Source organism: Vulpes lagopus, chromosome 4 (genome assembly GCF_018345385.1).
Source record: "Vulpes lagopus strain Blue_001 chromosome 4, ASM1834538v1, whole genome shotgun sequence".
Classification (NCBI taxonomy): Eukaryota; Metazoa; Chordata; class Mammalia; order Carnivora; family Canidae; genus Vulpes; species Vulpes lagopus.
This window is the reverse complement of record NC_054827.1, coordinates 148,333,483-148,346,462: the sequence shown is the minus strand read 5'-3', so window position 1 is coordinate 148,346,462 and position 12,980 is coordinate 148,333,483. Positions and strand designations below refer to the sequence as shown.

At 39.8% G+C, this 12,980-nt stretch overlaps 2 protein-coding genes across 2 annotated transcripts in view; one reads left to right on the top strand and one right to left on the bottom strand.

Moving 5' to 3' along the window:
* The window catches only part of KCNIP4 (potassium voltage-gated channel interacting protein 4), a 1,126,626-nt gene that overhangs the window by 899,548 nt on the left and 214,098 nt on the right, over positions 1–12,980 (bottom strand). The window lies entirely within an intron of this gene.
* Positions 8,843–10,303, top strand: LOC121490134 (dnaJ homolog subfamily A member 1-like). The gene has a single exon (XM_041753798.1). The coding sequence runs from the start codon at positions 8,952–8,954 to the stop codon at positions 10,143–10,145; it is 1,194 nt and encodes a 397-aa protein (XP_041609732.1). The 5' UTR covers positions 8,843–8,951; the 3' UTR covers positions 10,146–10,303.

The following is a 12,980-nucleotide window of genomic DNA, read 5'->3' as shown; positions in this document are numbered from 1 at the left end:
TATGAAAAACCATTCATTTATTCGATCTACTGCTAGGTGCTGAAGAAAGCTGTAAAAATGAATCTATGCCAGCCTTGAAGTTTTTTGGCTTCCACAGCCCAGTTAGGAAGAGAGATAGGAAAACAATCCCAGTATATTACAGAGCTGTTGTAGCCAAGCTTTGGGCGTGTGAGTGGGGATGGAGGGGGAGAAGGGAAGAATGTGTTCAGGGGAGGCATTACTAAAAGGAGTTTGCTGTAAGATTTAGGAAGTGAGTAGGTCTTTTGCAAGTGGCTGGGGGAGAACACAAGGAAGTCTCACATTCTAAGGAAAGAAAGAGCAGTACCTGAGGAGCACTAAATCAGGAATGGGCCCAAAGAGGGAAGGAAATGATGACACGTGCTCCCTCCAGGCCCAAAGTGTTCTTCTTATTTTTAGTTAGTATATGCAGATCTAATTCCACACAACATTTGGGCAACTGCGAGAATTTTTCAGTTGGGAGGAGAGAAATCACAAGTCAACTCAAATTATAAAAGCAAATTTGGCAAGACCGCATGGTTGCTGCCGTGCTGTTTCTCTGACTCTGAGAACGGATGGACTGCTGGCTCCCTTGCCACTTGCTCCCCGTGAAGCCTGTTACATTTGAGAAATCTTGCTAATGCGTCAGTGTTGCCAATTTACTGCGCACATTACATTTTATATTTCCGCACACCATGGTAATATTTTCGTGCCACTCTATGATTAAACATAATTTTAAGTAGTGTGACTAGATATACGTTGGCAGGCAATATGTCTAGTGTTCAAGAGAGTAAGCTGTTAAAGGATTCCTAGTGTTAGCAACACGGTAAAGAAAGTAGCATCTTCAGATGGAAAAAAACAAAACAAAACAAAACAGGCAGACTAGACTGTTCCTATCTATATATCTACATATCTACAAATTCACCTACCTACCTATCTACTTGCCTACATATTTATTTTTCACATATTTAATATAATAAAAGCAAACAATATAGAAAAACCTAATGGGTCACTCGCTGCCTACACCCCCAATCCCATTTATTTTCCATGGGACATGATTTCACATTGATGGTGCATGTTGACTCAAGCCCACTTATTAAAAAACAGACAACAATATATATTTTTTTATCTGGTGATGCTAAAATTCATGTTTTTCCCAAATCTAAAGAAATTCCTTTGAGTTGACAGGCTCTATAACAGGGAACAAGGGACACTAAAAAAAATTGTGCTAATGCTCACTGCTGCTTCCCCTTTTCTGCATAGTAAAAGAGATAACTTCTCTCAAGTTTCTAAATGCATGGCTAGCTAAATCATATGCCAGGCTTTTACCTGGATTTCTGTGTTTTCTCTTTCTAGTAATGTATAACCTACCTGAAATGCTATAGACAGTAAATGTTGAGGTTATCACAGCTAGTGGAGAAGTGGCATGATGGAAAATGGAGAAAACGAGGCTAACAACAATAAATCACAAAAAGCTTATGACACACCACTCAGGAAGTTTGGTACCCTTCAGGAGCCCTAATATAGAATTAGAGATTGCACAAATGTAAATAGTTGGCCATATCCAACTGTTTACAATCTATCCTCTAAAACTAATTGCAAGCCTTCCCTCCTTTTTTTAAATTTTTATTTATTTATGATAGTCACAGAGAGATAGAGAGAGAGAGAGAGAGAGAGAGAGAGGCAGAGACACAGGCAGAGGGAGAAGCAGGCTCCATGCACAGGGGGGCCCGACGTGGGATTCGATCCCGTGTCTCCAGGATTGCGCCCTGGGCCAAAGGCAGCCGCTAAGCCACTGCGCCACCCAGGGATCTGCAAGACTTCCCTCCTAACCCTTATACCAACTTTAATATAACAGATTCCCTAGGGAAATTATTTGGTTGCCATTCTTTTGACATAAATGAGTCTGGGCTATGAAATCCACAATATTCCTTGAGTTTCCTTTGTTTAGGGCTTTTTTCTCTATGAGAGTGTTAAGGCCTCAATGGGCCATGATCCTATGATGATCCTGAAGAAAAGAGCCAAGGACATCACTCAACCACTTTTATATACATGTATGTATTACACTGAAAGACCTGAAAAAATGGTGCAATTTGCATAGGATCCAGGGCAAATTGTCAGGACAGATGAACACCCAACAGGTTAGAGAAGGCTCAAAGGAAGTCCTGAATTAGGACAGAATCCACATGCATGATTGTAAATGGTTAAGTATTTGAAAATTGGGGATCTCTATCTCTTTGATAAGGCATAACTGAATGGACATCACAGAGCCCTGGTAATAACAGACATCCAATAAGTGGTTCCTGAGAGCCAATGAGATACAGAAGTATGACAGTGGGTTGTAGAGTCTTGTGAGCCAGAGTTTGAACTCCACCTTCCCATTTTACTAATTATTCACCCACAGAACATTTTCTTGGCCTTTCTGTCTCGGGATCTTCTATATAACCCCACAGTGTTGTGAAAAGACTTATAAATAATGTATGTGAGATATCCAGCACATTCTTGACATTCAACATGCATGAATTATCATTATATAAACAGCATCGAAGAACTTAGGTGAATTGTATCTACAAAATGAAGTGCTACATATCTGAATATAGTTGGTAGGACAACTCAGCAATCTGGTTTTGCCCCCTCTCGCCCCCGCCCTGACGGCCTAAACTCTGTGAGGGTCTTTTTTAGGCAGTTGTCCTCAAACCTTTAGAGTTCTAGGACAAATACAGCATATTTTCTTCTGCTGGCCTAAAAGCAATTAAATTATTGAATTTAACACACAAGTTCATGTTCATTTAGTAAATCTAGGCACTTTACATGTAACATTTCATAGTATTTTCACTCCCAAGTAGAGGGGATGGAGACTTTATGGTGTCCATTAAATTTCCACTTCTCAATGAAGAGTATAAGATGGCAAGTGAGCCTTGCCTAAGAGACCCAAGGAGAGCTCATGACACAGCCAGCCCCACTAGACACCTCAGCATACAGACTGAATGTCCACCACATCACTACCAGAAGGTCTTTGGGTTTCTGGCCTGATGTTCTTTTCTCTGCATTATCTTTTAAGCTTCCTCTCCTCAGTACTCAGTCCTTTCTTTCTCGAGTCACTTTATAAATATTTTAGCTTCATAAAAGTTGCTGCGGGATGTCATAATATTCCAGCTCTGTCCTTCCTCAGCCTGACTCGGCCTCTACACCTGGTAAGACTTGGATATCATTTGTTTGACACCTCTGTCTTCAATACCTTACGATTCCCAATGTTATTGTTAAGGAACTACAGGTTTCTTCTAAGTGATTCCCTCATCAAAACACAAATTCAGAAAAATCAGACTTCTTCGAAAATATTTCAAAAGTATATTCTAGTAAAAAGTCCCAGTTCTCTTTTGCTCTTAGATTCCCTGTCACAATATGCATACCATTTATGAATAATAATCTGGAGCTGGCATTTGGAGTATGGCTGAAAAATTGGATACATCAGATTCATACTTGAAAGTCATCTTAAAATACTCAATGTAGAAAGGCAAGGGGGGAAAAAACATCAGCTACAAAGCCAGAAAAATGAAATCAGGCCACTACCAGTGGACCACTTGACAGGAGGCAAAGACATAATTGTTCTCTCTGACGTGCCTCTTTCTGGCAGAGTGATAGACACAGCCTTCAACTTACTGCTTGATATGGAGGATTACCCAGTAATCACTGCATGATCAGTAGTGAAGAGATGATACATACACCTGAAACAACTTTATCATTGTGATATTTTATCTTGCCATCTCTAATCTAAAGTAGATGACACCAAGACAAGTTTATCTTGCAATATTTTTCTTCTTCATAAATAAGCATCTAAAAACAGTTCAACAGCATCCATTCCTGATCAAAACCCTTCAGAGTGTTGGGATAGAGGGAACTTTCCTCGACATCTTAAAAGCCATCTACGAAAAGCCCACAGCAAATATCATTCTCAATGGGGAAGCACTGGGAGCCTTTCCCCTAAGATCAGGAACAAGACAGGGATGTCCACTCTCACCACTGCTGTTCAACATAGTTCTGGAAGTCCTCGCCTCAGCAATCAGACAACAAAAAGACATTAAAGGCATTCAAATTGGCAAAGAAGAAGTCAAACTCTCCCTCTTTGCCGATGACATGATACTCTACATAGAAAACCCAAAAGCCTCCACCCCCAGATTGCTAGAACTCATACAGCAATTTGGTAGCGTGGCAGGATACAAAATCAATGCCCAGAAATCAATGGCATTTCTATACACTAACAATGAGACTGAAGAAAGAGAAATTAAGGAGTCAATCCCATTTACAATTGCACCCAAAAGCATAAGATACCTAGGAATAAACCTAACCAAAGAGGTAAAAGATCTATACCCTAAAAACTATAGAACACTTCTGAAAGAAATTGAGGAAGACACAAAGAGATGGAAAAATATTCCATGCTCATGGATTGGCAGAATTAATATTGTAAAAATGTCAATGTTACCCAGGGCAATTTATACGTTTAATGCAATCCCTATCAAAATACCATGGACTTTCTTCAGAGAGTTAGAACAAATTATTTTAAGATTTGTGTGGAATCAGAAAAGACCCCGAATAGCCAGGGGAATTTTAAAAAAGAAAACCTTAGCTGGGGGCATCACAATGCCAGATTTCAGGTTGTACTACAAAGCTGTGGTCATCAAGACAGTGTGGTACTGGCACAAAAACAGACACATAGATCAATGGAACAGAATAGAGAACCCAGAAGTGGACCCTGAAATGTACGGCCATCTAATATTCGATAAAGGAGGAAAGACTATCCATTGGAAGAAAGACAGTCTCTTCAATAAATGGTGCTGGGAAAATTGGACATCCACATGCAGAAGAATGAAACTGGACCACTCTCTTTCACCATACACAAAGATAAACTCAAAATGGATGAGAGATCTAAATGTGAGACAAGATTCCATCAAAATCCTAGAGGAGAACACAGGCAACACCCTTTTTGAACTTGGCCACAGTAACTTCTTGCAAGATACATCCACGAAGGCAAAAGAAACAAAAGCAAAAATGAACTATTGGGACTTCATCAAGATAAGAAGCTTTTGCACAGCAAAGGATACAGTCAACAAAACTAAAAGACAACCTACAGAATGGGAGAAGATATTTGCAAATGACATATCAGATAAAGGGCTAGTTTCCAAAATCTATAAAGAACTTATTAAACTCAACACCAAAGAAACAAACAATCCAATCATGAAATGGGCAAAAGACATGAAGAGAAATCTCACAGAGGAAGACATGGACATGGCCAACATGCACATGAGAAAATGCTCTGCATCACTTGCCATCAGGGAAATACAAATCAAAACCACAATGAGATACCACCTCACACCAGTGAGAATGGGGAAAATTAACAAGGCAGGAAACAACAAATGTTGGAGAGGATGCGGAGAAAAGGGAACCCTCTTACACTGTTGGTGGGAATGTGAACTGGTGCAGCCACTCTGGAAAACTGTGTGGAGGTTCCTCAAAGAGTTAAAAATAGACCTGCCCTACGACCCAGCAATTGCACTGTTGGGGATTTACCCCAAAGATTCAGATGCAATGAAACGTCGGGACACCTGCACCCCGATGTTTCTATCAGCAATGTCCACAATAGCCAAACTGTGGAAGGAGCCTCGGTGTCCATCAAAAGATGAATGGATAAAGAAGATGTGGTTTATGTATACAATGGAATATTACTCAGCAATTAGAAACGACAAATACCCACCATTTGCTTCAACGTGGATGGAACTGGAGGGTATTATGCTGAGTGAAATAAGTCAATCGGAGAAGGACAAACAGTGTATGTTCTCATTCATTTGGGGAATATGAATAATAGTGAAAGGGAATATAAAGGAAGGGAAAAGAAATGTTGGGAAATATCAGGAAGGGAGACAGAACATAAAGACTCCTAACTCGGGGAAACGAACTAGGGGTGGTGGAGGGGGAGGGGGGCGGGTGTTGGAGGGGAATGGGTGACGGGCACTGAGGTGGACACTTGACGGGATGAGCACTGGGTGTTTTTCTGTATGTTGGTAAATTAAACACCAATAAAAGTTAATTAAAAAAAAAAAAAAAAAAAAAAAAAAAAAAAAATAAAAACAGTTCAATGTTCATCATTAAATTCCGACAAAGATTGTCAAGTTCCTAACTTGCTGATTTCCTGTTAGTAGCAAAAGCACCTGGCTTATAGCAGGTAGATAATAAACTATATAAAATTAATTTACTAATTAACCAGACAGCTTCCATACTCAAAGAGAGATCTGTATTTAAAGGGAAGAAAATAAATTCTAGTCTGAATGTTTCTGGAAGGAACAAAATGAAAGGAGACCTATCACTGGTCTGTACTGCTTTGGCAATGTGTGTTTTTTTTTAATTTGGTGGAGAAAGAAAAGAAAAGAAAAAGAAAAGAAAAGAAAAGAAAAGAAAAAAGAGAAGAGAAAAGAAAAGAAGAAAAGAAAAAAAAGAAAAGAAAGAAAAGAAAAGAAAAGAAAAGAAAAGAAAAGAAAAGAAAAGAAAAGAAAAGAAAGAAAAGAAAAGAAAGAAAAAGAAAAGAGAAAATGCTGTGTGGGTAAAAGTACACATTTTGAAATTGCTTGATTCTTATCAAGTTCATCTGCATAAAATCTGCCAACTATACGATAGGAAGTCTATGGATGACAATGTTATGTCTCATAACTTCATTAATTCTGATGCTTAGTTCCAGAGCAGCTAGGGCATCAGTAAACTTTAGCCTGAAGATATTTACTTCTCCTTCCAGACTCCTCACAGATAAATAACAGAACAGCACTGCTGGAACTGACTTGTTTCTGGGGCAAGCAATACAGTAGTTGTTACCTCAACAGCTAGACTCAACAGCCTTTACATTCTCTCAAAGAAGCAGAAAACTGTATTTTAAGGAACTCAAAGAAGCAGCTAACCATGAAACACTAACCATAAAAGTGTCTAGGCATAAAGATGAGCCTCACATAGCAGAAGAGATTGAGTAATATTTTCACCCAACTATGGAATAGCCTCAATGCATAACTTAGGAAAACACATCATCAGGAGCCAGGAATTCAGAAACCAGGAATGGGTGCTTCCAAGTAGTCCCAAGTGCCAGTATTGGGAGTACTGATTCTGGAAATTTTTTGCTTAGACCCTATGATTAGATTCCATGTCCCTAATATGAACACCCTGAATTCCCTATGGTTTTGCAAACAGGTTCCTTTTTTATGCTACACTGTGATTGCTTGTTCAAATGGTCCTTTCCTCAACTTGAGCATTTGCTAAGAAATTATCCCATTCACCACTCTTCATACAGTGGCTAGCACAGTGCCTGACACAAAACAGATAATAAATATACAGTTATTCAATCAGTGAGAAACTCAATCCTAACTTGTGTCAATCATACATTAGAATACTGCTACTAAATCCTCAATTCTCTTTTGTAAGGTTGGGGAAAATCCATTCTTTCATTATTTAGAAGTAAAAGCTGATTCCCTCAAGCCACAGTCTGAATCAATCCAGGGAAGGAGGAATATATATATATATTACATCTGGTGCTCCACAGTGCAACAAACATGGTTAGCTCCCAACTTATTAACTTACTTCTCAAATTTGTTGTTAATCGATACTTTCTACTATTGGAGCACATAAAATGAGTCACAGGCTATATTAAAAATAAGTAGTCATTTGCCTTTGTTCAGCATGCTTTGCAGAATGGCAGACTACAGAAAGTCGCATGGCGTGTAACCAGTGAAGAGGCTGGGCAGGCCCCTCACACCGCTTTACTGGGTGTCTGTGATCCTATACTCGTCTGGTGTTGCTCCTACTCAGTAGCCATCCCTTCTCAGTTTCCCAGATTCTTGTCTTTTAAGTCTCAGTCTAGACCTCCTCTCCTCTGTCCCACACTCACTTTCCACATAATCTTTTCCCAGTTGATGTCAATGACTTTCAAATATAAACCTCCAACCTGAGTCTCTTCCCTGAACTTCAGACTCATACGTTAACATAGCTACCTGGATGTAACTGACATCTTAAAAGCAACTAAAAACAAACTCCAAATCTCCCTTTGCCTCCAAGCTTTTCCACACAGAGGCTTTACTGTCTCCGTAAAATGGCAAAATCATATTTCTAGGTGCTCAGGTTAAAACAAAACAAAACCTTGCCCCAACCACCCCACATCCAACCCTTCAGGGATCATGTTGGCTCAGTGTTCAAAATCAAAAAGCTTCCTACTGACCCCCCAGGCACACGTGCATACACACACACACACACACACACACACACACACACACACACACATCTTTGGTTCAAGATGCCATGACTTATTACTTCTTAACTGGCATCTCTGTATCTGTGCCCCTGATGCCTACAGTGTATTCTTAACCCAACTGCTGGAGTGATCATTTTATAACAAGTCCAGATCACATCACACCTTTGCTCGAGTTTCTCCAATGACTTCCCATCCCATTCAGGGTAAAATTCTGAAACTACCCATATCTCTGTCTCCCTGATTTCTCTCTGGCCTCATCTCCCTACTGAGCCCTGCTCCCTCTGGTTCATATAGACCTGATGTTCCTTTATAAGAACCAACATGTGTGCCTCAAAGATATTGCCCTTTCCACTCTGTCTGCCTGGAATCTCTATTTAAGGACATGTGTAGGTCTCATTGCCTTACCTCCCTCCCCAGATCTGTGCTCAAGAGTTAACTTTTCAATGAGGCTTTCCTGGACCATCCTATTAAAATTTAATTCCTGACACTGCATATTCCTTATCCCTTCTGCTGCTTTATTTTACTCTATGGCTTTATTGCAATATAACACCAAACACAGAACTTTCCAGAACGCTCGGTGAGACGCGGAGGAGCGGCGGCTGCCCGAGCTGCGCCCAGCAACGCGCTCCTTCCCGCTCCCCCACACCGGCTTCGGTCCTCTCACCGGCTGTAGAAAATGGTGAAAGAAACCACTTACTATGATGTTTTGGGGGTCAAACCCAATGCCACCCAGGAGGAACTGAAAAAGGCTTACAGAAAACTGGCCTTGAAGTACCACCCTGATAAGAATCCAAATGAAGGAGAGAAGTTTAAACAGATTTCTCAAGCTTATGAAGTGCTCTCTGATGCAAAGAAAAGGGAATTATATGACAAAGGAGGAGAACAGGCAATTAAAGAAGGTGGAGCTGGTGGTGGTTTTGGCTCCCCCATGGACATCTTTGATATGTTTTTTGGAGGAGGAGGCAGGATGCAGAGAGAACAGAGAGGTAAAAATGTTGTACATCAGCTCTCAGTAACCTTAGAAGATCTATATAATGGCGCAACAAGAAAACTAGCTCTGCAAAAGAATGTGATTTGCGATAAATGTGAAGGCCGAGGTGGTAAGAAAGGAGCAGTCGAATGTTGTCCCAATTGCCGAGGTACTGGAATGCAAATAAGAATTCATCAGATAGGACCTGGAATGGTTCAGCAAATTCAGTCTGTGTGCATGGAGTGCCAGGGCCATGGGGAACGGATCAGTCCTAAAGATAGATGTAAAAGCTGCAACGGAAGGAAGATAGTTCGAGAGAAGAAGATTCTAGAAGTGCATATTGACAAAGGCATGAAAGATGGCCAGAAGATAACATTCCATGGTGAGGGAGACCAAGAACCAGGACTTGAACCAGGAGATATTATCATTGTTTTAGATCAGAAGGACCATGCTGTTTTTACTCGACGAGGAGAAGATCTTTTCATGTGTATGGATATACAGCTGGTTGAAGCCCTGTGTGGCTTTCAAAAGCCAATATCTACTCTTGACAACCGAACCATCGTCATCACCTCTCATCCAGGTCAGATTGTCAAGCATGGGGATATCAAGTGTGTGTTAAATGAAGGCATGCCAATTTATCGTAGACCATATGAGAAGGGTCGCCTAATCATCGAATTTAAGGTAAACTTCCCCGAGAACGGCTTTCTCTCTCCTGATAAACTTTCTTTGCTGGAAAAACTCCTACCTGAGAGGAAGGAAGTAGAAGAGACTGATGAAATGGACCAGGTAGAACTTGTGGACTTTGATCCCAATCAGGAAAGACGGCGCCATTACAATGGGGAGGCATATGAGGATGATGAACATCATCCTAGGGGTGGTGTTCAGTGTCAGACTTCTTAATGGGGCTGGTGAATAACACTGCTGCTGGCATTTTATATGCAGTAGTGGATGAGTGAAGGACTATAATCATAGCTCACTACTTGCTATTGTTTTTGTTTTAATATTCAACTATAGTAGTGTTTTAAAAGTTAAATGAAGAATAAACTCAAATATAAAAGCTCAAAAAAAAAAAAATAACACCAAACACACACACACACTCTCTCTTGTATTTATTTGTTTGCTGTTTGTCTCTCTCCTCTAGAACCTATGATCCATGAGTGTACACACTTTGACCTTTATGCTGAGAGCTACATGCTGGGCACTTCGTACAGTGGCAGGGCCTCAAAAAATACTTTTAAAATAAATAAAGAATTGAAGAGTTACGTCTGGATAGGAACCATTTGCAGTCCAGGCTGCCGTTTGCCTGGTCACATACTTTCAACTAATGGCATCCTAATAGACACACAATCTTTTTTTAAATTTCATTATTAGAGACATTTTCACATTTAATTTGCCAGGCTTAACCTAAATTAAAAAGTAACAAGGAATATGCCAGAGATTACTTGGAAGAGATGCGGCTGTAAATCTTTTGGTCCCAGTGCTAATCTAGAGAAGATAATTTGTTAGAAGCATATTAGTCCACAAGCAATTCTTATAGGCAAAAAGTAAGACTTTTTTGACAAGAATTTCACCATGCCTCTTTCATATTAATGAAGAGTAAAGACTTTTGTTATGTTCTACAAAGCCACAAGAGCAGCTTTACATAAGTAAATGGATGATTCTAATTAATGAATTAAATAAATATTAACAGTGCTGTGAATGAAGGTAATTAATGAAACGGTTTTTAAAGCAAAGGTATAGCTATGGCTCATTCCACTGAAAATTGCCTAGCAGTTCACAGGGAAATCAGAAGGCTTAGCAAACTTTGATCTTAATCAAGAAATCATTTTAAATGGCAGGAGTTGTATTAATAAATGAAATCCCTCACACACTAATACTTTCCTACTTTCATTTGAATCTGTTACAAAATGCTGTTAATACATAAACACGTATTCACACTATGTGGTACATTATAAAAGTATTGCTTGAAAAGTATTTAATGTACAAAACTTATAAAACCATAAATCAGACACAATGTAAAGTTCATTAACATCATCATTTCAAGAAAACTGCCTGAAGCAGCCTTAGCTTGCTCCCCACCTCGCAGGATCACTGCCCTTCACTGCCTGATGCCCAATGTTTTGAAAACATTTATTGTATGTGTTTGCTTGTGTTTCATTTGTTTCAGGTAGGAGGTAAATCTAGGCCCTGTCACTCTGTTTTTATTGGAAGTAGATGTCAAAAACATTAAATTCCATAATATGAGCATAAGATTATTTAGAAACGGATACAGTAAGTGGCTTGATGAAGACCACCTAGCTACTAAATTGAGGAAGGAGGAGCCAACCTAAGTCCTGGGGTATCTCAGTCGGTTAAGCATCCGACTCCTGACTTTGGCTCAGATCCTGATCTCAGGATTGTAAGATTAAGCCCCATGTTGGGTTCTGCCTCCAGTAGTGAATCTGCTTAAAATTCTTTCTCTCACATTCTGTCCCTTGCCCCCCAAGTAAATAAATCAATCTAAAAAATAAATAAATAAACCCTAAGTCCCAAACCCTGAACCCAAACCTCTTCTGCTTCTTAACTCCTCATCAACATTTGCCACTTCGTATTACAACTTGTCAACTTAAAATATTTTTCCGACTATGGTCTCCTTGAAGGAAATAATTTCATGTTAGTCTTAACTTTATGGCCACGCAGTAGTGGTGGTGCCCGGTTGACATTCCATGCATACTTAGGAATGAATGAATATATATGAATAAGTAGCTTATGGAACTGGTTAGAGTAAAACACTGAGCCACACAGGTGACAGCAAGACAGGATATTTATCAGTGCTTGGGGTCTTTTCAAGGAAGGTTATGAGGCTTAGAAATAGTAACATACCTCAAGAAAAAGAAATTTCACAAGAACTAGTATATTAAATAAAACATGGGGATGACCCTCTGGGCAAAGATGATGTAAGAGAGTCAGAACTGCCAAGAACTTTGCCTAGTTACCTACTCAGCTGAAATTTTATTTTGACTCTGATTTGCTCTGAAATAAGCATCTGTTCAAAATCACAAATTCATAAGTGGAAAGTATGACATAGGTCATATGGGTCTTGCACCTACGCCGCCTGGGAATCTATCCTGATGATGGACATCAAACTCACGACTGAGTCCTCCCAATGAGACAAGCCCATTATTTATGAGACAGGCTGTTCCACTATGAGACAATATTGTTAAAAATCCTCCTTCTAGTGCAATCCAGCATCTTCACGTGGAGAGAAAGCACAAATGTGCGCACGCGTACAAGTACACACTCACGCACACACACAGGGCTACGTAGAAGGGATACAGATCTTTGTCAGTATGTTTAGACATACAGAAATACACTTTCGACATGATGATGAGGGTGGAGGTGGAGGAGGTAAAGTGAAGTGTTGAACGTGAAGTGTTTATATGAGGAATAATTTATTGCTAACCACGTATTTTAGACAAGTAGCAGGTTCAAAGACTATATCGTAAAATACTGCACCACAAATTCCATCCTCATTTTCATCTCCTTGTTATTCTTGATACAAGACATTTTTTATCACTCCTCACCCCAACATCCTAAAGCTAAGAAACTTAAAATTCTACTGATAATTCAAAATCTAAAAATGGAAGTGCTTGGGTGGCTCAGTGGTTGAGCATCTCTGCTTTTGGCTCAGGTCATGATCCCGGGGTCCCAGGATCGAGTCCCACATTGGGCTCCCCGCAGGGAGCCTGCTTCTCC